At 40.9% G+C, this 24,772-nt stretch overlaps 1 protein-coding gene across 1 annotated transcript in view; it reads right to left on the bottom strand.

Annotated features, from left to right (window-relative positions):
* mid2 (midline 2) overlaps positions 1-24,772 on the bottom strand; it is a 142,712-nt gene that overhangs the window by 37,088 nt on the left and 80,852 nt on the right. The window contains 2 exon segments of the mRNA XM_079671326.1: positions 2,086-2,181; positions 3,732-3,797. Of these exon segments, the coding sequence (XP_079527452.1) occupies positions 2,086-2,181; positions 3,732-3,797 (162 nt within the window).

Below are 24,772 nucleotides of genomic sequence, written 5' to 3'. Positions count from 1 at the left end.
AATGAATATCGACCAATCACGTTCTTGCTTGATTTGCGGGACCAGCGTTGCAGTCGGGAAGAAAAGCAATGTGGAGCGGCAGCCCACCGCTTCATAAGGAGTGTGACCGTGATTTTCCTTCTGGCAGAATCTACACATCAGCCCCATTGAACAGCCGTCATGCCAGCCTATACAGCACATGCGGGCCAGAGAGAGAGAGCGAGCGAGAGAGCTAGGGAGGGAGGGAGGGAGGGCGGGAGAGAGAGAGTGAGCGAGAGAGCCAGGGAGAGCACACCTTTATCTATTTAATATAGATAAAGTAAGAAATCATTCCAGTGTGTATAGGACAGTAAAAAAAAACTAAAAAAAGTTTAAAAGGGGAGTGATTAGTCAAATATGCATAAATAGAAAGAAAGAATGCTAACTAGGTAACATACGATAAGAATAAACAAGTTTAAAATGATTTGTTATTGGTTGTGATCATATTCTAAAAGATGTTTGGATTATTGAAAAGTATACAGCTCTCTTTCATATGAGTGTTGAGAGCTGTATCCATAAATTCATCTTGTGCTCAAAGTGCACCAGATTGATGCTTTCAACTTCAACATTTAAAAAAAAAATCTTCCCAGGGGTGCATGCCCCCGGAGCCCCCTAGAGGAGGTGAGGACCCCCCTAGAGGAGGTGGGGTCCACCCAAATAAAGCAGGTTAAAATAATTAAATTGCATACATGTTCTTTTAGTAAACACTGAAAACGGGTCCCACAGACCCAAACAGCACACAAAGGTTAAAGGTAAGCATAGAATAATGTTAAAATGTGCTAAATATATACACTGCAAAAAAGAAAAGAAAAGAGGAGTAAAAGTAGCCCCTGACTTGCTTTATTTTTTTAAAGTAGCACTCATCCTAAAAAAGGTTGGTGACCCCTGCCCTATAGCAATAGATAACAAACTTGAAAGTATGACCGTGAAGAGATACACACATTAAAAGCATTACATTAGGTTATTCGCATTTTGAAAGTAGAGGATATTGCTTTCGCTAGTATCTTTCACAATGAAGTGCTCATTCACATGTTGGAAGTTGTCTGAATTACATAACTGTCAACAGCTTGAGGGTGGATGTTTGCTGAGAGCTACTCCAGCTCATCCTTTGTTCTTGAGTCACGGTTTGAAGTTGTTGGGAGAGCTACCATTGGCAAAGTACAAAAGGTCACAGAGAGTGTGTTCATCTTTAATGACAAAAAACATAGATAAAATATTAAAGAGTTCAAATTACATTTAGGTCATTATTCTGCTATGTTTCTTAGATAGTATAAGTTTTAACTAGTCCATGGCTTCCAATTTTTCACTATAATCACTTTTAAAACAGCGTTGCAATGCTGACCTAATACGACACCCTGAAAGAGAACTGAAATTCACTATTGTCTTGACACAAATCAATATCTGATCAGAAGCAAGCGAGTGAAGGGAACTGAAGAATAGGGCACTGATTGTATTGCCAGCACAACCGCTACCACGATCGAGGAGGAGGGATAGAAACAAAAGTCCCATTTCCACCCCCGTACTTCTTCAATCAGAAACGTTCCAGAGTAATAGACAAAGTGTAAAGAGCGTGGCAAGAGAGCAGTCACCAATAGCAAAGGCTGTAAACTGTATATAATCAATAACAGTGACAGGCTTGGGGGTGTTTATGGTTGGTCTGTTCAAAAGAGAGGGAAGAAGGTTAAAGCATCAACCCTCAAAACTTTTTGGCACGGGTCAACTACCATAAAACTGAAACCCTGGCTTGTTTTGTGATTGTTTTTGAAGCTTGACACATTGCAAAGTGCTGGATGAAGGCTTTAGGACAGAAAGTCTGACAACGTGCACATCAAATCCAGGGTAGCTCTTATGGGGTTGCAGGGAGCCAAGTGATTCCAAGTGACCCACTTACATTTAAAACTAAGATTTTAGTATTGCTCAAATATCCATCCAGCGTATGGAAGCATCTCTCATCTTGTTCATGTTCTCAAACTACCCCCTAAAAAATCTCGCTATGGTTTAAATTACTGTCACAATAACTAAGCGTACTAGAAACTTCCACACACAAACATACAGATGTTTGCATACCTCAACCTGTTGACAGATCTGGATGAGCTTTGCCATTTGGTTCTCCAGCTCGCTGTTCCTCTTCACCAGGTTGGTCAGGTTGTTCTCCAGGGTTTGCTGTTGGGAGGGAGGAGGAGGAGGAGGAGGAGGAGGAGGAGGAGGAGGAGGAGGAGGAGGAGGAGGAGGAAGAGGAAGCAGGGACAGGGAGATAAAGCCACACATTAACACATGTACAGGGTGCAGAAGGTGCATCCACAGGACAACACAGGTTGTTGAAGCAAAAACGTGATTGTGTTTTATTATTCAGTTAAAAACCTGATATTATAATTTCTACAATTATATATGTGTGATCTTTTCATTAAAAACCAAAAATAAAGACTAAATTGTTCTCTATCATAAATATATATCTTGCTGCAGAATGCCCCAGTATGTGATGTTTTATTATTTGATTAATTTCTATTGAAAAAAAAAGGCATTTGTTTAAGTCCTGCACTGTTAGGTTGTGCTTAAGCCTATGTGTTACTTTAATACTGCACTAATATGATCTGACAGATATAGAGCAATTGAAGGCTATCAATACACACATACCTTGGGGTTAGCCCAAACACAGTGATTATGTAAAATACAGTGATACTAAATACATTGTTAATACAAAGACATGCTTTCGGTGACAACGGGAAATATTTCTGTAATAATTTTGCCTTGTGTTGTTCGGTTATTTTCTTTTCGATCATGGCATGAGGGTTGCTTAATAACATATGAAATCCATGCAAATACAGAGAAGGGAGCTATACATTCAAATGAATTCTAAAGCTGAGAAATATCAGGTTACACTGACAGGTTAATACCTACAAATGTAAAGCAACAATAAACTATAAATTGCTGCAAACGTAGATGACAACATATACAATCCCATAATTGCTTTTTAACAGCCACAAATGCTCATATTAGCTAACATATGGCCTGTAATGTAATAGTTTAACTGCCTGCTCTTGTCATACTTTACTTAAAAGCCAGAAGAAAAAATAAGCGATCCCTAAAGAATAAAAACAAACAGAAACAAACACCTCCACTAGTGATCTAAATGATCAAACACTCAATTACTATCCCTTCACTGTGTCTGTTTATCAAATGCAAAACAAAAGACACACACACACATAAATAAACGCACTCAAACACATTATACAGTACAAAAGATGAAAATGGAAACGAGCAGATAGTAAGTCAGAAATAGAACTGCCGTTGAAAAGGAAGCAAATCCTCGATGGCGGTGACGACGGTGAACATCAACACAACAAAAACATCAACCACAGCTGCAAAGACAACAGGCGAACAAAGCAGCAGACAAGCAAGCGGGTGTTTGAAGTAGCTCTACGTATGCAAGTGAAGGGGGGGGGGGAGGGGGGCTGGGCAAGCACCTGGATTGTCTGGCTGTCTGACTGTCCGTCTGTCCTGTTTGTCAGGCAGATTCCCTGCTTCCCAATATCTTCTTTGCCTGATTTATTCTGCCTGGATGTTGTGTATTTGACTTTGCACCCACTTAAGTATTAATCTCTCTGCTGCTTATCTTCTTCCCTGCCTCCACTCTTTATCCATCTACCTGTGTGCCTCTATGGAGGGATAGTGGAGGATGGGGAGGGTTTGAAAAAGGCAACCAGGGAACTCACCGCAGCGCTCGTCTTTGAAGCCTCCATTACCGCATCTGACACTCTGCCCGGGCTCACCTGATAAGCCTACGAACACACATACACACCCACATAAGTGCACACATAAACACACACACACACACAGGCAAACCCAAACGCACAATGTCTGCCATCTAAACACAACTGAAGAAGAGAACAACTCCCTGGTAAATTTGCCACAAACACTCTTCTTTTGGTCTTCTACATGAAAGCAGATGAGAGAGTGGCTCACAGTGTCTGGGAATATTTCCCTGTAACTGGAGCTGGAGTTTCATCACTGGAACTTGCATTCGGTTGTTGTGTTGCAGCCCTGCGAGTGTGTGTTTGTGTATGAGGGAGTTTGAAGTGGAACATCAGTGAGAGGGGACAGATGGGTCATTAATTAGCAGGCTGGAGACGAAGATGATTAATACATCAGAACACAGCTGCCGCCCTCGAGACAGAATTGAAACAAACTCCTCTGTCCTCTACATACATGCATCTGTGTGTGTGTGTGTGTGTGTGTGTGTGTGTGTGTGTGTGTGTGTGTGTGTGTGTGTGTGTGTGTGTGTGTGTGTGTGTCTGTGTTTCTGCCTGTCTTTATGTGTGTGGATTAGTAGGCATATCTGCATTTGTATAGTTATATCCCATGATTGTGTCGCTGTGTATGCGTATGACATCTGCTTGTACCTGTTATTGAAAAAAAGCACTAAACTTTGTCTGTGTTTATCTGCTCTATAAATGGCCACAAAAAAGCGATTTTTTTTGAGTGTGTGTAGGTAGGTTTGTGCTTGACTTGTGTTGGCACTCCTGTGGCTTCAGCCCAGCAGGCAGGACGAGTGGCAGAGAGAGAGAGGGAGGCACAGCAACCGTCAACAACAAACTCATTAAAAAACACAACAGACATCAAAGACGGCTAGAACCACTCATAGAGCGAGAGGGAGTGGAGGAACACATGGATTGAGAGAGGAATGGGGGCACAGAAGGGTGTGATGGGTGGCAAAAGGTGCCTGCCAGAGTTTGATAGATGGCGACATGAAGGCGGTGGCAAAATGAAACTTCAAGCCAAACAAAGAAAACATTTTTATAAATTGCTATGATGGCTTATTCTGTCAAAAATGTTTTAGAGCAGCTATGTCAACAGTTACGGCTCCTAGACACGGCGGCGTGCGTTGTCGCTTGCCGGCGGGGGGGGCTGAAACTCGACCAACAGCCAATCACATGAATCTCCCGCCCCAGACACACAAGCACGCGGTTTGATTAGCTAGAGCTTGCACTGGCATATGATTCGATTGGCTGACACCTCCGTCGAGGCGGCAAAAGCAGAACATTGCTCTACTTTTGCAGCAAGCACCGCAAGAGAAGCTACGCTTTGCTCCCACAATGCAGTTCGGCGAATCGTGACGTCACCCCATTCAAAGTGAATGGGTAGAAGCGCTGAAGCGGCAACGCACGCTGCCGTGTGTAGGGGCCGTTACGGTACGTCCACACAGCAGCGTTAAAAAAATCTTCCAACGCTTCTGCCATTTCACTTTGAATGGGGTGACGTCACTTTGCCTCACTTTTCGCCGAACTGCATTGTGGGAAGCAAAGCGGAGATTTCCAGGAATCTTAGGATTCAAAAGTTGAGCAATGTTCAACTTTTGAATCTTCTGAAGCTTTCGGTGGAAGCGTCAGCCAATCAAATCGTATGCCAGTACAAGCTCTAGCCAATCAAACCGCTGCTTGTGTGTCAGGGGCGGGAGATTCATGTGATTGGTTGTTGGTCGAGCTTCAGACACGCCCGCCGGCAAGCTTTTTCCAAAGTTGTTGTGTGGACGTACCGTTAGGGAACTTGAAAATATATACAGATGAGTTTGAACCAGCTAGATGTATAACTTACTTTGTTAGCTAGTCTCAAACCAGTGATTTTCTGAATCAGGCTGGGTCGTTAAAACTGATTGTGTAAGTGTTTTAGAAAAGAATAGAAAAAATCACCAACAGTAATGCTTAAACAGAAAGTCATTGTGGCTAAATAAACTGTAACATAACTTCCAAAAAGAACATGTTATGCTAAATGATAACTCCTCCACCTTCACAACACTCATTTAAGTGTTTTTGGCTACTGTTCAACCTATACAGATAAATACAAAAGCGGCGCACAACGACAGAGAAAGAGAACGTTTGAATGCAAGAACGTAAGGTAGAGGACGACACGAATGGAGGGAGGAGGAAAATAAAAGCCACGCAGAATTTAGTGACAAATTACATCTGAGTTGCTTGAGGCACATGATGAGGCATGCTGGGGTAGGCCAGCCCATAGCGTAAGGTAATATCATTCATTCACTGACTCAGCTTTGGACATGGCATGTCATGAGAGGGAACAGAGAGTGTGACAGAGATGGAGGGGGATGATGGGATGGAAATAGGCATGAGTCCCGTGCTGAGACGCGCAGCTTGGCTGAGTCTGGCCAGCCCTCTAATTCAGTCTTCTGTTGCTCTCTTTCCCCTCGTTATCTGTCACTCTCTACCTTTCTCTCTCTCTATATAGAAGGTCTTCTCTTGCCCTTACCTAGCTTTCTGCCACCCCCCCCCCTCTACGTGTCGCCCTTCTTCAGTCCTTATTCTGTCCGTCTTGGCACAGCTGCTGACAGCCCATCATCTTGGGTTAGATCACCACCCCCTTATATGACTTCATTGTGTTGAGGGGCTCTGGGGTCTCATGCCTTTATAGATGATCCCATTTCTCTTTGAAACAAATAAAGGAAAGAACCCTATTTATAATAAAGTAGCTAAGGAGACTGGAGAAATTGATTGTGGGGGAAAAAATGATCATATGTATGATAAAGGGTTTACTGAACACACGTTTCAATCAAGTTTGAGACAGCAGTTTAATCTCCAGCCATCACTGTTCACAGTCTGTATATCAATTCACATTTCTAAAATATCATGGAGTATCAGAATAAAAAAAAATACAATTACATTTCTCTATCAGGCAACTAAATACCATTAACCAGCCGAAGACTCTCACTCGATTCTCACTGTAACTCTCTGCTACTGAATATTAAAAAGGACTTTTATCTGAGATCAAATTCAAAGGTAGAAAAACTAAGGAGTATAAAAAAGTAAGAGATGTTCGACATATCAGCAAAATACTGCCTTCTAAATATTTAGAAGTGCTTGGTTATAGGAAGAAAATAGAAAAACACAGGATTTGTATGCATCACTGCATTGCTTGGCTCACAAAATGACAAATGTCCTTCGGTGGAACCACGGGGCCGTCAACGTAACAACACAAATTCCCACATTCGCACAGTGTGCTCTGAGGCTAAGTATCCAACTTCAAAGTCTTTTGATTTTAATTCATTCAAGATCCTTCCCTATGAACATTGAGAAAGTTAGAGTAACAGAAATGAAAGTGGGAGAGTATAAACTCCAGAAAGAGCAATATAATAGAACAAGCTCACTTTACAGCTGTTGTTAACAAGAGGCTTTTCAAAGTCTGGATGGGTAAGTAACACAATCCTTCTGGGAAGCAGGCTTTTTGTCTGAGGATAATATTCCATAGGGCAGATCTCCTGGGACCAACCAATTGTAGCAGGGTATAACAAACGGAGAGTCATGCTTGTCTCATAACCCGCTGGCTGAAGCCCAATTAATGAGACCTATAGGGATGCTTAAAACAACATTAACACTTTTTTGTTTGTATCTCACTGCCAAAATCTGTTCATTTGTGTGTGTGTTTTTGCTTTGCCTGTTTTGCAAGGTAAAATAGTTCACCTACCAATTGAATAAATAGCTATAAATCATACATGTCAAGTTTAATAGTGGTTGTAAGGTATTTGCTCTCAAAGTATTAGCTCAATAAACTGCTACACATGAACTCCTGTGACCTTCAAGCTATAAGCGACCGCTCAAATCTTCAAGGGATCCAGAAACAGTGGGGGTGCAGCGTTAAATGGGAGCAGACAGCTACAAGATGCTTACTTTCATTTATAAGGCTGGTGGGGGAATTTGCTGCGGAATAAAGTTGCAGGAAAAGGAAGCAGGGAAGGGTACGGAAGGACACTTCTGTACTGCTATAGTTAACTTCTTTCAGTGCTCAGCAATATGAATCCCAATAGCTTTTACCCCTTAACGCTTATAATGAGAAAAAGCCATCTTAAATGAACACAAATCCAATAGTAATTTAGGTTTTTAGCCACACGAGGAGATTAGGATCAAGACATTTCTCTGTAGGTTTCAAAGCAAGTAATGACTCGTCATGACTACCAAATAGCAGCAAGGAGTTCAGGCACAAGTTGGCATTTGATTTTGTTTATAAGACTGTCGGATATCCCAAAGGCCCCAGTGTGATTTTGGCTTCCCAATTATTTGTTTGGGTGAGGAACAGGCTGACCCAGGACTACTAAAAGTAGAAGAAAGCTAGAGATAGTAAGATTAACAAACTAAAACACAGGAAGGGATGCTACCTGAGGAAAAACCTTATCCTTACGTCTATTTCAATGACATGGTTGAATGGGATATTAATGTATCCTTAAAAATAAACCTACACTGTTTGAAATTCCTCAAAGATTTATGTTTTTTTACGTCCAGGTTTTTTACTGTTTGACACACATGGTTGATGTATCTAATGACCCCCATAGAACGCATGCAGTGCAAAACTCAATGACCCAGTGTTTTATTACGGTTTAAGAGTAAGTTGAAATGGTCTCAGGAATGTTTTGGACGACCAGCGCAACAGAATACAAAAAAAGATGACTTATTTGGCTCTGAAATCTTCTAAAATATTAAGCAGATGGAAAGCACTGAGGCCATTTGAACACCTGACTGGGAAATTACTTATTTTGTGATTTAGTGTAGAAAAGCACCACTATTTTACCAATGGTCCTCAAGATGACATCATATATTTACAGGTCGTGAAGAAAATGGAATTAGAAGCTTGTCAGACATTTACAAAGAATATGTCCAAGTCTAAAGTACAGTCTTCCTGATGTAAAGTATACTGAATCTTTCTGAAGCTGTTGCTACTCTTATTTAAGCTCAGCGTCAGTATGCAGTCCTAATATGTTCATTGATTTGTGCATCACTTGCATCCCACAGACACCAGAGCGTACAGTATTATAAGCAGGCACGAGTGGATCTTTAAGTAGTTTCATCATCTGAGTTGTACGCTGTGCAGCTCATAACAAATCCTTGTTATCCACGTCCATCCTTATCCATAGTAGATGATATCATTAAGCTGGTGCTGCTAGCTGTTTGCTGCATAAGGAATATAACTGTCCTCTCTAACAACCCACTGTGACTCCTGACCGAAGACATTACTATTAATGGGGCTCGGTTTGGCTGCTTTGTAAAGATAAAGGAGAATAAAGCAGAGGTCCTTTAGAGTGGTAACTGGCTTCTGGATAAAACATCATTTTTTAAAAAGTAATTTATAGTGTGTACAAGCTCATATTCAATATTGGTAGTAAAGTCCAGAGAAACAGCGAGTACAGCTCTGTAGCTAACTGATCAGATACGGCAAGGTCATGTTCATCTGTAACTGACATCTAAAGTGCACAGCCTGAAGCCCTGAAAAAGGCCTGGATTTCAAGATACAAGTCAAATGAACACGGTCACAAACAACTGCTCAGGACGTGCCATGCATATACAGATATGATTTGCTGCTTGGTATTGCCTTAACCAGAGATAACCATCCAAACAATGTTAAACCATATCAAGATACTAGGAGGGTCACAACATCTGTATACACACCCAAAGACCAAAGCTCTGTAGCTAAAACGGCAAATGAGTTTAGTTAAATTAATTTTTTTAACATTTTGAGAATCATTTTAAAGGTGACATGTCATGCTTTTATGGTTATTGCCCGTCCCCTTGTGTGTTATGAAGGTTTTTCTGCATGTAAACGGTGTGCAGAGTCAAAACCCTCAAAGTACACCATGTAGCGAGTAAAACAGAAAATACCTCCCCAAAACGCCTCGTTGGTGAAACGTCATCAGGACGTAATCGTCATTTGATTCTTCCGGGTACGTGCTTTCGTAAGCACGTACCCGGAACTAAATGGGCCAATCCGTGGAGCCCTTACGTTACGTCCGCGAAGCCATTACGTTAAACCCCCGCTAATTGGTCCAAATTGACTAATCCACACACACACACACTCAGTGCAGGCAGCCCTGCTGATTTCTGCTCCTTGCTGCAGGCTGATAATAGACAGTTGGGATCGCGCAAAATTCTCTCTGCAGACCCATTCTCACAGCGTTTATCAACCTGTTTCTTACTCAATATCAAGCCACACTTATTGTTTTTATTTCGGCTGTGACTTTGTGTGTGCTCAGGGTGAGTTTGGCTGTGTTTGGCTGTCTATCGCTAAACAAGGAAATCACGGAGGGAGGGGGGGGAGGAGCTGCAGCGAGCCGTTTAGTGGAGAAAGTGAATACTGCTGAATACACATACTTTACAGAGATGCTGTATGCGAAACCAATGTGAGTTTGGAAAATTGCACAGTATTTTTCTATTTTAGTATACCTCAACAATGGAATTGTGATCAGTGGAAATGGCCATGACACCTCTACTTTAAGGAAGAAAAAGGGCTACAACAGTCATTCACATCTTAGGCTTTAATAGGCCACTTTTATAGCAACCATTTTGACATGTAACCTCAGGGTAAACACAGGTAAAATTGAAACAATTTATGATTTTCTTTTTCTATTTAGTGAGCCATTCCAGTGAGCGAGCAGGCACAATACCAGGGTCCTGGCCCACCTCAATGGTACGGGACCATAATGAATGTTATCAATTACACCTGTGTTTCCCTGTAATGACATGTCAAAATGGCTGCTGGGAAAAAGGCATATTGGAGAGTGTCCTGATCAGCAGGGAGGCTGCCCTCCAATCAAATAATCCAGGTTAAATCACTGGAGTCAATGAGCGTCTCCGCTGAAGTGTCCTTCAACAATGCAATGAATTCCTGCTGATTCCAAGAACACAATGCTCTAGCTAATTTGAACCTCTTAGATCTCTGGAACACAGAAAGAGAGATGGTCCTTTGGTGGTTCTTAGTGTTTTTCTTACCTTCTTTCTTTCTTAAAAAATAACAAGATAAATGAACAGTCTGGCACCATGTGCACAGTTCTGCTCCCAGAGCATCTACACAAGTCTGGCTTGTTATTTTTTCGACTGTCCAATTGCCAAATTGGTTCTATGATATACAACAGGACATTGTTGTGCTTATTAAAATCTCATTTAACCCACACATTTCTGATATTTAATCAGCAGACTTTCCTTCTTTTAGAATTTAAGAGGATATAGAAACAAGCCAATGGGAACACTTTTCTAACTGTAATTGTTGTTCTACTAATGTGCACAGTCATTATAAAATAAACCAATAAATATAGTGGCCATAAACTGTAGATATTTTTGTGTATGGACTTTAAAAAGATGCCATTCTTGTGTGGCAGTCAGGAAAGGACCCAGTTCATTATGTAGTATTTCCATGGCTTATTACTAACCGCCTGTCCTCTACGTTCACCTCCCTCAGCACCAGCTCTAAGTGGCAGGGTGCAGCATGACGGGCCTCACCGTCCTCTGCTCCTACCAATTGGTTGTCATTGCAAATAGATTTGATATACACAAACACATTAAGTGAAAGCGCGTTTAGTCATTTTGCCTTATTTTCTAAAATGAGCCAAATGGGACAGAGTAGTGTCCTGGGTCTGAGTCATCCTGGCTGATGGGAATCCAGAGGCCGTTGTTTGGCTCCGTGTCTTTAAAACCTTGTGACTCACTACTACACAGAGAAACAAAATACCAACGTATTTTTGAAAATAACTGCTATGAAATCCTAAAATGTCCACAGAAGAGTGAAAAGAATGGCTTCATATTTTCACTTAGTTAAGTCCAAGGTCTGTGTAGACAGTTCGTATAAAGCGTTCCTTTGTCACATATGTTCAACTGTGCACACACGGTACTAAGAAGAAATCAGAATATATAGTACCAATCAGCAAAATGGTGCGTGGAAGCAAGGCTACATTTGACTGGGACATTAATCAAGGTTTGATGGTTAAAAAGTGAAAATGGTTATATTTCAGTGGAGGCGCAGAGCTGCAGTCAGTCAACAGGAGGTCACAGAGACGTGCCGTTTACACCCTCACAAATATAACAGCGTAATGAGGACCGCTGCTGACACACATCAACACGACAGTGCTGCAGAAGATGTTTTCCAAGAGAAAAAACAAGCAACCTGATTGGTTAGCTGGGTGCAGAGAGTGCTGAAAATCCCAAGATGAGGTGGGGGAGCTTTGTATGTTTTGTATTAGTAAATAATATGGATGCGTGCACAAGCATAAAACTAACTCATGTTGTCTTTCGCTCACTGGAGCCGGAGGATTTAGAGGTAATTTCCTATCAGCTATGCAATTCTACACACTCTGCATGAATCTCATACAGACATATTTCACTTTAATAACAACATGGATGTGGAAGTGCTTCTGATTAAGTACCATAATCCCATGTGATTTCTACCGCACCCAGCGTTGTGCAAAAGTTTTCACAGAAGTGAGATAAGCACAGCTGTCTGTGGCGCCTGGTTAGCTGATCCAGGAAGAATGCTTGTTGAAACCAAGGTGTTGTTCTCAGTTAATCTCCCCTTAAGCCTTTAAGCACCAAGACATCCACACAAAGTAAGGGGGAAAGTAAAGGTTGTACAGACGTCAGGGAAGTTACATATATTTTGAAGTGACAAATGGTGACTCTAGGCTCTATTTGTATACTGTACGTACAATGCTGATACCAATCTGTGGCAAATGTTGAAAACAGTGACCTTATAGAGGCATAGTGATGATATGTACACTCTTAACACAAAATGTGTTGTATTGTGTTGAACTATGAAACAACATTTCATTATCACCCTTTCAGTTGTTAATATAACAAAGGATAGTACTTGAAGTCATAAAAACTAGTTGAGACATTTCCAGATTTTGGGTTATCAGAACTGAAATACTTTCTATTAAAACTGTAATATACCAAGTGGAACCTTTTATTAGGTCTTAATATATGCCTTGTCACCTCCACATTATGCGTGCTGTTTCTCATTACATTTAATTACTAAAAGCCATTGGTAAAGACTGACAGAGAACAGTTGGTGTTGTATTCCCTAAAGAAGCTGCGTTCAGAGCTGTATGCCTGCACAACGCAATGAATAACTGAGATGACAGTTGTGAAGTTTTCATCACGGCCCCACAGCTTTCAGAGTCCTTGAAGGTGTTTTACTTTACCACTCGTGGCAAAATCAAGGCTGTCTGGAAAAGGCAACTGCTTCAGGCAGATGAAGTGATTTTCTAGGAAAGATATCACTATCATCGTTTTCTATTGCATCATTCTAATCTCTATCTCTGTGCACCTGGATTCATGCATCAACATGTACACCTTGACTGCCAGCTCCCCTCTCTGTTTCCCTTCTCCTCAAATATAATGCTATTTAGCTTAGAACTTTGATTATAGCTCTTTTGAGACTCATAATAACACTTGGCTATATCCCATAATCCTGTAAAACATTTGATGGGGACAAGAACTTAATGTCTATCATCCCAGTAAGATATATTTAGCTAATTTGGGATAAAAAAGATTGACAATTACAGTACAAAACTGGGTATTGGAAATAAAAAAATGTATTCCATAAAACTGCTTATTCCACTTCTGCAGACTTTTTGCTCTTTATAGCAATAGTTTCACATTCAGGGGAAATATTCTTATTTACTTTCTCGAGGGGAGTCAGTAAAGAGGATCAATACCTACATATATATATATGTAGCTGTAGCCGGAAACAGATGAGCTTAGCAGCCTTAGCTCAGCATTTATAGAAGCAGGAGGAAACTAGCCTGGCTCTGTATAAGAAGAAATACATTCACCAAACCGCTACTCTTAAACTCATGAATTAACACAATTAATCTCAATATTTAATACATGCATAAAACTGCAACGTAAAAACGACAATTCACCATTTTATGGGGCGTTCACCAGACTATTTACTACTAGACTATTTATTGGCCATTAGTATCTTTCAGTATTTGAATGGATACACAAACATAAAAATAATGTTATTTGTGAACTTTAGAGGTACTTCTGACCGGCTGCTGGCTCCACAGACATGAGAGTGCTATTGATTTTTTCTCATCTAGTTCTCAGTGAAAAAGAGAATGAGCATATTTCTCTTAAATGTCAGACTATTACTTTAAATAGAAATTCTTAACATTTGTTAATCCAGTTGTTTACTACTACCTGTTAAATGTTTGTCGACAGCTAAACATTTACTTGTATGTTTGCTGGAGGCAGGTTGTGGAAGGGAGGGCTTGTCATTTCAAATTTGAGCGATGATGAGTGAAACACACTAAACGTCAAACATCATGGACCCCTTGTAGCTCCTCTCTCCCGCCCAACTATTTGCTCCCGCTTCCCTGACACTTCTGATGTGTCATCTTCGCACTTCTAGATGTTATCCTGATACCTGACCTTCCTCTTCTTGTCCTTCTCTTCTTCATTCTGTCTTTTTTAACTGGCAAACTAAAAAACGTTGGCAATAAGAGTCCTGTCTCTAAGATTGGGTGCTATCCCTGCATCTTGGTTTAATATATTATCGGCCCAGTTGTCTGAAGATACAGAGCAGACATAACAGTAACACTTTGCCAACCATTGCAAGTAGCAACCCAACTGGAACAGACAAGTTGTATCTGATCTTAAATAATTGAAGTTCTACAATTGAATCTACTCTCCCTCTCTGGACTCTTTTTGTCCTCACTGCCTGACGCTGCTGTACCCATCCTCTCTTAACCGTTCAGCCACATAACAGGAACAGAAATCTGGTGTGAATGACACTTCCCAAGCTAAAAGCTTTACACTTGTCAGCTTCAAGTAAAACCTCCAAAAGAGTTCATCTGAGCTCATGGACTACAGAAACGGGGGCTGGTTCTGCGAGAGTGTGATAAGGTTTTTAGCAACACATTTAGTTAATTTCTTTTGAGGTGACGGGGTTCAGAGGCAGTTTACGCTTCGTTTCTGAATATAGCACTAATGCAACCAGCAGGAGGGTTGACACACTAATTTAACACATGTACTTAAAGCACACAGAGGAGCACATGTCATGATACGTGTTGGAATTTAACCTGATGTTGTGCTGCCTGCTCAAGGGCATCTTCATGCAGAATATAGTATCATAACAAACACAGTCAAAAAGGAAGCACAGAAAGCTCTGAAGTAAAGCAGTGTTTTCAAGCCTCTTCCACTGCAGACTCAATTTTAGCTTCCAAACAAAAAAGCATCTCCAAGACTTTTGCTTATCCAGACAGATCTCCGCACGGACTTAACTCAATATGCCACAATTATACTTCTGCACTTCCCTGCTTCTTGGATTAGAAACCCTATAGTTTGCACAAACCAGATTTCTTTCAGCAGTTTTTAGCTATGCGACTAATAAATGGCCTCCCTGAGCACTCCAGGGACATCTTTCTTAAGTGTACTTGGAGTACATGAGGGCAAAGGCAAAAAACAGCAAAATTGGATTTATAAAGGAACTGTTTTTTTTATGTTTGCTGCTGTTTCAGGGGGATATTATGGGATGGTAGATAATGCCAACCAGAGACTGGTTTGTAGAAAAACGGTGAGATTTCCATTGTGAAACTTTTTTATCTTGCCCACGTGACCCACGACAGAGCCCTGCAGGCACTCAGATGTAGAACAGAAAAAGAAAACAGACTTTCATCTTCCTGGGCTGCAGCGGGCAACATGCACACACAAATCAGACTAATGTAAAAACACAATAACAAGAACTTCACACACTCCCCCCCCCCCTCCTGTTCTCACATAGTAGCAGTGGTCAGTGACAAGACAGAGCGACTCTATTAGTATCAAAGCGGATCTGTCAACCTAACAGATGGGTTTGCTTCCGCCAAGGTGGGCAAAGTGATTTACTCTATGTCTAGTCTACTTTGCCTTATTTAATTGGAGCGGCCGTGACTTGGAAGCAGAACAGTAAATCATGTCACTATCATGTATTTATAGAGGGGGTCATGTAACTCTAGTGCTGATGGCGGCTACATGATATACATTTATGACACCTGACCTGTTACCATTTCAACTGCTGGCAGGATGCCTAAAAAATGAAATGGACACTGACACTAGAAAAGCATTTGCAGAACGCAAGCATATTTGACAAGGCAGATAAAGGAATGGCAGGAAGACATAATCGGATGACCATCTCACATGTAAATATGACATCAGACAAATTGCTTTGACTCTGACTTACAGAGCAGCATTGATTCACATGCTGAGAATCCCATCTCTACTTAAGGAAAAGAAACATCTTAAGGAAAGACAGCTCAAGTGCAGAATCGCCCAACCCAATGCTGTGCATCCCTGATGTGGCCATTCTGTTGCTTTGCGAGGAAGGGTTAGGGTCTGCGATGGTAACGGGGTGAACCGCAGAGCGGGAAGACGCATTCTCTGCGTTCCTGCGAGTCAGCGTGGTGGGCTCTCTGGCGTCGAGATCTTGAACAGACATTCCTCTCTGTACGACTCCCTGGGGAGCTGGACTTCCTGTACGTAACCCGAGCTAAACAGAAGCTTCCAGGGATGTTCCTGCACATCACTGACATCGGATTTTGAAGGATGGAGATCAGTATCTGATGTTTTTTTAAACTGTGTTATCAATCTATCAGTTCCCCCTGTCATCCTAGTGAAGAGAACCTGTTGGTTTGGATCTATAAATAAACTATAATTCAATGCGATCAAAAGTTTGACTGAATTCAGATTTGTTTTTTCAACTGAGTCAGTCACGTGCAGAATTAAAGTGATAAAACAACACATATGTTTTCTCTCTGATATCTTCTCACTGAGGTTGGGTTACAACAAGTGAAGGAATATATATTTAAGAAAAATACATTGGTTTGATGGCTTTATCGAGCAATGTTACCTATACTATTTGAAAGGGGACATTTCTTTCAGTACAGAGCTTTAGCCAGTACCATCATGTGATTGTGTGACTACATTTTTATCTACAGTATTTAATGCCATTTCTACAAATAGAAAAATACATTGTGTTCGTGACTATATGATGCATGTTTCAAATCCTATTTTTGCCATAGCTTCTATATGATGATGGTTTTTCCATGTTTGTACCATATGCATGACCTCAGATGTACACGAGGCTTTGTGTTTCTCTGTGGGGCTTTAGCAGACAGGGTGCTGGCTGCTGCTGTCACCACCATGCGGACCAAAGAGGATATGTAACGTGTCCCTTTTTAGAAGCCATAAAAGAAGCCATGCATGCTATTAAACATGCATGCCCCCTTTGGCTTTAAGAGGGGGACGTCAGAGCGAAGTGCAGTTAACCTGTTTTCTCCATCCCTCTAACGCAGGAAATGAACAAGCTCCCAGATAACTCAAGTTTTCTAAAGTCAATTCTCGGTAATATTGTCTTGCTGCGTCTCTCCTTTGGCGCCTGAGGCAGAATCTGGTCCTGTAAACCCAAATAACTTGCACATATTGGACACTATTAGATGTCTGATGCCACTCGCCAGAGACTCAGGTTCACTTGTGGCCAAGCTGTGGAGAAATACAGCCCTGAACTGCTGTATACCGGGAAACAAGGAGACTCTTTTTTAAATGTATAATCACAAAGCCATTTTATATTTTATACTATAAACAATGGTTGTGTTTTTGGGACAGATTGACCTTTTTTTCTGGTTCAGCTCCGTTTTGGAACATAATATTCATGGTAGATGAGTAATTAGAAAAGGAAATGAACTTTCCAACTTTTTTCCAGTTTCTTAAATTACTACTTAGAAGCAATACAAATGGAAATGTTCCATTAAGAATGAATCTACAGTGACAATATGTTGCACTGATTACCCGGTTGACTTCCTGTTGCTCTTCCTACACTATGTGTGCGTCTCTGTTAGATAACAGAGTTCACGGTTGAATGTCTGTTTTTTTCAAAAGTGAAAGTGCATGTTTCAGGAAGCAAGAGATTCATGGGAATGGAATGAAGGAAATGTCTGTCCAAGGCAGCTGTTTCTGAGGGGAGGGGAGATGCTTGAGAACAGTGTGGGAGACTGAAACCCTCCCCAACCAGCCAAAACAACACATGCTTAGAAATCCATTCATAAAGGTTTGCTCCAAAAAAAGTAAGGATGGGGAATGGATAACTTTATGTGACTCAAATACTGTATGTTACATGACTGTATCACCAAAACGTCAAACAATCGCTTATGTCTCCCCATTTCTTTCCATTTTCCAGTCCGACAGCCAGTTCTAGATATTAGATCTAAATAGGGAAACTAAAGCAGTAAAGTAAGTTAATCCAATAATAAAGTAATGACTATTTCATATTTCAAGAGCATTCATCAGTTGAATGCCAATAATAGTTATCACTCTTTTTTTCATGCCATATTTCACCTATCCCTCTCTCAACTTCTCTTAAAGGTCCCCTATTATACTGTTTTTCATCAATATATTATAGGTCTCAGATATACACAAAACATGTCTCTGAAGTGTTTGGCTCAACAGACCAAACAGATCATTGTAGCATCCCATAAACCCATCTGTGTCAGCCCTGTTTCAAAAGTGCTGATTCTGTGTCTGTTACTTTAAATGAAAATAAGGTGCCACTCTCAACACCCCTCTGCAAGATATTTGGGTAAAAAACCCACAATGGTGTTCTCGGAGGAGATTCAGGTGATACAACTGCTTACTGCTAGCAGATTGGCACTATTATGTTTTTTATGTCTTAAGGGTTGAGTAGCCATGCTTTTATGGCCTATATCCATTTGTGGTCCTTTGCTGCTCTTAACACTCAGTGTCATTGAGTTCTTCGTCAGTCTTGGAGCCAAAACTGAAGCAAACAGGGTTCGTTTTCTACCAGTTATCAGCTGCAGTCTACATAGTTGAATTAAATGCAATGGGTACTTTCATGTTCCAATTTAACAGGCCCCGTCACACTTGATTCAGTTTAACAGGTTCTCACAGGTTTAGTTATTAATGTAGAGTCAACTAGCTTCTAGTGCTACCATATGTAGCGTGTCTAAATCTTTAAAGCTGCATTATTGAAGCTAAGAAACACAGAATTGATATACAACCCCCTTATAAAGTTTTGATGTCTGCAAACATATGCTCATTAATGCATTTAGTAGTAAAAAATATACATTTGAAATGCTCGGTTTTGGTCGCAACCAACTCCTGAGAAAATCTTATTAGCTGCCAAAACAAATTGGGGGCCATACAATCTAAAACAAATGAGCTGGAAAATACTCAATAAGAGCCGATGTAATGTGTTTAGTTAGTTGATCATTTTCAGAAATTTAGTTTTTTGCTACTTAAAAAATATTTATAAAGCAGCTTTAAAAATACACTTAAAAAGTCAAGAAGTGAATATTCAATAAAGCATTACAAGAATACATGATTGTGTCATTAAACTCAATGGTTATTGGCTCAATATCAAGTAAACTAATTGAAATGTACTCTTTAATATTGAGAGAATATAAATTATTCAATGTAGAAAATGATTATTAGCCGATGATTTCTGTTCCCTGAGTTCAGCTCACAAAACACTAACCACCAGGCTATTTTGAGTTTGGGGATGAATCAGAGGTCCCCGGTGTCCTCAGGCCGCTGAAGACGTGCTGTTCGTCTCACACTGGTGTCATTAGTTCAAACTAAGTGTCTTACGAGGGGCCACACACTGTTCCTTCCTGGCAGCCTCTCAACAGTACGGAGGACTCATCACACACACCGAGAGCAAGTGTGTGCGCAGGCAACCAAACTCAACGTGTCTTCAGCCTTAACACAAACACACGTCTGCATGGGATTAAGTAAATCAGAAGATGAATGCTCACTGACATTCCAGATTGAGTCTAAATATTCCTGTTATGCTTCATTGTCTCATCCACTGTCTCTGAGTCACAAATCAAAACAGCTTTTGAAAGACTCAGGCACCTCTGATTTATCCTTTTCACTGAAAAATCCCTGTTATGAATAATATTAGTAGATTTCATCAAGCCTTTACGTGTTTTACACATTTCCCAGAGACACTGAAATGTAGCTTCTAATTCAGGTTCATAGAGTGCATGCGTCATCAGTTTAATCAAACAGAGCACCTCCCTTCCCCTCATATAAATGTGATCTGTGCCAGGGGAACGCTACAGATTAATATTAGAGAGTGCTTACTCATCAGATATTACACCCTATAATGTGGCAGTATATGAAGGGATGGAAAGGAAATGCTTGAAAGCCAGGAAAAAAAACATGAGCATAGTAAGATGAGTTTGCAGTGTTGATGAATGTGTAAATCCTCTTGGTGGTGTGTAGCTGCCAGCCATCTGAATAAAATACATGAGTAGTCATGAGTTTATGATCTAGTATCAATTATGGCAAGCCATGTAATGTAAAACAAATAAGGTGTATCACATATTTTAAGAACAGATATGACATACACCTCATTCTGGCATTGCTATATGCATGGTCGTTTTACATACAGTAATGTTTGCAAGAAAGACAACACATCAATCCAAAAGTTGCATTTTTCAGCTGCTTAGTTAAACGATTTTCCTTGAGTGTCAAAAGAGTCAGAGGCTCCGCTAAGCTATGTTGTCAGCTTCTTACAGCTTTATGCTAAAATACACACAGCAGAAGCCTTCAAGTGCCTGAGTTTTAAGCCTTGAAAAAGTAAAAAAAAGAAGATGTGGCAAAAAGGAGATGAAAAAGAAAGACATGAGCGGGGTTCAATAGCATGGATTTAGAGGGCATTTATTGGGACACAGGCTGAGGATGATGGTCCTAAATATAATGTGCTGATATTCAGTGTTCTAGAAGTTGACTTTTACATGTCAAAACCCAGGAATGTTATCCCTGGGAGCGTGAAAAAAGACTTTAAAGTTATAAGGACATTCTTTAAGGCTTGCAGACCAACCACACATATTTCATATTATTACAAGACTGGGATACATTGGACTTATTTATTAACAATCTATTCAAAATGAATGTTATTGAGTGAGTAAAATATTAAGTATAAGTTTCAGAGAAAATTCTACGTTTGTACTGAGGCAAGTTCTTCAGTTTTGAAGATGAAGAACAACACTTATTTGGTGTTGTATGTCTTTAGAATGTTCTATGACTTAATCTATAATACATCACATGGACCATCGTACAGCAGTGCATCAGAAACACTGAATACCTGCATGGACTGAATAACAAGAATTCAGCTACTCAAGGGAACCCTGCTATCATTGTATAGGAGCAAAGTGAGGGGAGGCATGATTGGATAATGGATAAATGTGTATGAATAAAGTCATGCATCACCCTCAAACAAACACGCCAAACTCACAGATGAGTAATGTTGATTATATCTCTCTTTCTGCATGCCATTGCATCACCGCTGAGACCAAAGCTCCTAAAAGCTTTCCACTTTCTTTACTGCATAAATTGTGCATATGGATGATACAGTACCTGGACTGATTTGATAACCTTTTCTATTTTCATGACCTACTACATTTCAGGATGGGCTGGCGTGACATATTTTCACAAAACATACATGATGCATTGAGAGTAGTGAAGCACACACACACACACACACACACACACACACACACACACACACACACACACACACACACACACACACACACACACACACACACACACACACACACACACACACACACACACACACACACACACACACACACACACACACACACACACACACACACACACACACACACACACACACACACACACACACACACACTAAAAGCTTTCTACTACATCCTTGGTGATGCCTTCAGCGTGACTAAGTGTGCGCCATCTCTAACTGTTCTCAAGATAGAGCCATGATTTCCCTTGGCTTCACACACTCGGCTCCCAATCACTCCACACATGTCAGTGCTAATAGCATCTGCTTTGACGCACATGTATGCAGACACACACCCACACACACCTGTAGATGCTTCAAACAGGCACACATATTTGGAGGCAAATATAACTTCCTACACACAAACACACTGGAGGGCTGTGATTCTCCCTCACACCAGCAATATGCTGCTGTGGCAGCGCATGTGGGTTTGTGGGCGACTGCGAGAGGAGAGGAGTGGTGATACCTAAAACAAGGCAGACTCGCCGGGGGCCAAATGAGGGAGAGGGAGGCGAGGGAGAAACAGTGACAGAAAGCAGGTGGGAAGGATGATGTTTATGTGGCTGCATGCAAAACAGAGAAAGTGTGTGGAAAAAAAGTGACAGAAGGGGAGGACAGCAGCAGGGAGGGAGTGGGAGGAGTATTTGCATGTAGAAAAAAAATGAAATTTCCAAGAGTACAGTATATAAAAGAAAGGGTTGGTGGGCATTTAAAATGAAGCTTGGCTGAGTGCTTGACATTGCAGCCTTTTAATTTCCTCTTTAAAAAGTTGCTGTCAGTGTTTGGCATACAGTCAGAATATGTGAGCTGAACTATTTGTTGAATATTTGCCTGTCTCTGTGTGTGTGAAAACTCTGAAGTTCAAATGAGTTTGTTGGTGTGGATGCGATTTAATGCATGTGTGTGTGTGCATGCACACATGCAGAAGCTCGCCTCTGGATTTAGCAAAGCAATTGGGTGTAAATACAGCAGGAGTGGAGTTAGCAGCAGGGGCAGGGGTGATACACACATCGCACAGGAAAAGAGTTAGACAGTGCCTTAAGGAGCTTAGATGGGGGAAAGTAAAATACATGAGGGGGGGGGTGAAGGAAGAAACGGTGCGGATAAAGGGAGAGAAGCAGAGCTGGAGGGACTGAAGGAAATGGAGAGAGGGTAGAGAGTGAACGGGAGGAGAGGAGAAGAGAGTGGTTGTCAGTTTGGTGTGACTTGGCTCTTTCAAAAACAGGAATTAATCCAATAATCGCTTGGAAAATGCTTTGCATATTTCTTCATTTTTTTCTCATGCACATAACCGACTATCATCTGGTACAAGTATGCTGAGACCTGTCAAGACCTTGGAGTCACACACAGAGAACAACACTTCCCATGGCTGTAGGGTTATTGCACATGAGATGCAACCAGAGTTGAAGAACCAGAGTCTTAAGTTTATCTGCTGCTTATTTTAAGTGCTGCTCAGTGTCACACATGTCAGTCCCCTTGCTATAGGCTTTCCTGCTCAGCACTCAATGCTAAAGAACACACACTTCAAACCTTTAAGAGCCTCAGTCAGTAAATGAACTGCCAGTTATGGAGAAAGATGTCTTATCCCAGAGAAGTGATCCATTTATCTTCGTTTCTCCAAATTTCCTTCAGCCTATGAACAGTTGTTCCTCATCTTGCCTCCTATCCCATCATCGTAAGGTTTCTGTCTTAACACTTATATTTATTCAGGTGTCTTTTTTTTTTTTTATCAATAAATATGTGTTCTTAGGGTTCTTGGGAGAAAGTGAGTGAAACACAGACACAAACGGTAGCAGATGTACACAGGCTGCAAAGTCTCATGGTACTCCCCAAAGGCCCTTTAACACAGATGGAAACATACATAAAAACAAAAAGGAAATCTTGAATCTAAAAAGGGACAAAATAAATAGATTTCATCTGATGGCAACACTCTAATCAACTGACTATTCTCACCTCTGGTTGCTGTAGAAAACCTTCTCAAAGCATGATCATTTACCTATACAGCACCATGTTCATTACTTCAAAACCTGTCTTTGCAAATGGATCTGAATGTATTTTAAACTCATGAACCATCAGCATTTGGTGTTAACACTTCCACCTTCCAGCATCGCTTCAAACTAAAAAGCTTGCGCCAAGAGCACAAATAACACTTCAGCTTTTTGCACCCAGCCTCTGATAGGGCACGCCGCTAGAAAATAAGACTCTAATGAGCCAGAGACACTTTCAAAAGCGGCAGGTGATGAAACATTCACTGCTACAACTAAATGTATCTTAGCAGGAAAAGGTTTCCGTGATTCTAATTGTGTGAAAACAAACACGAATCTAAAGTGTGGAAGGATTAAGCTGCAGTCTTTTAAGAGTATCAAAGTAAAACACTCTATCCAAGGTCTGACAATTACAAGACAAAAATGTCTTTACTGAAGAGCAGCGAGCTCTTTCCAGCCGCTACCTGCAGGATTAGCTCTCTTCCCTGCGGTTTTAGTTGAGGTACATTCTGTCTTTAACACGGCTGGTTACTTGTTGGCCTTTTGTCTCCTGAAATATCTACCTTCCTAGCCCAAGGGGAAGCTTACCTTTCCCTTAATGTGTGAGGAATCATTTTGTGACAAGAGTTGCTCCCAGCGTACACAGCAGACAGAGGAAATAATGGGAAGGGCAATCCAAAGGTCAAAGTTCACATGGAGTGAGGCAGGGGTCAAGCAGAGGAAACTGATTCCAATTATTTAGCTAGGTGTCCAATTGAGAATGGCATTGTATTAACACTGTTTTTAACCAAAGACAGAGAAACAGAGAAAGACAAACCCTATTTTTGACATCTTCCATGATAGGATATGCATACATTGGGCTTCCTCTCCTCCTCTTGCTATGAGTGAGAAGAAGATTATAAGTTAGCTGCCACTGCGGCTGGTGAGCAGAGCTGGAGTCTGGACCGGGTTGGTTTCCTCCCAGATTTGGGGTAGATTGGGGATTTCAAAGTCAAGCAAGTTCAAAGGCTTGACTGGGGAACGTTCAAAAGAACCACAGCCGGCCATGAAGTGGAGAGGAAAGGAGGGGGAGAGCTAGCTATAGCTACTTACAGTAAACTCTCCCACAGTCTGAGGAGAATGCACTGCCAGACAGCGGTGTAAAGAGTGAATGCTAGTGAAAATAAACACCTTGTGGGTTCAGTCTTTGCGAGGTGCTGAGAAGGTGGAATTTTGCTAACATGTCGGTGAAAAACTGAAAGTGTGTGCCAAAGTTTTGGTAGCATAAAACATTCAGAATGTGAGATGACATTTTCACTGAATCACAACATCAGATGGGATTTGGCTCTACTTTCAATGTTAACAATGTCATGTTTCTCACATCACACACACAAACAAGCCTGAATGTGAGACCATTACATCTG

The sequence above is a fragment of the Notothenia rossii genome, assembly GCF_949606895.1.
Source record: "Notothenia rossii genome assembly, chromosome: 3".
Classification (NCBI taxonomy): Eukaryota; Metazoa; Chordata; class Actinopteri; order Perciformes; family Nototheniidae; genus Notothenia; species Notothenia rossii.
The sequence above is the reverse complement of the archived record's forward strand: the minus strand, read 5'-3'. Positions and strand labels throughout refer to the sequence as shown.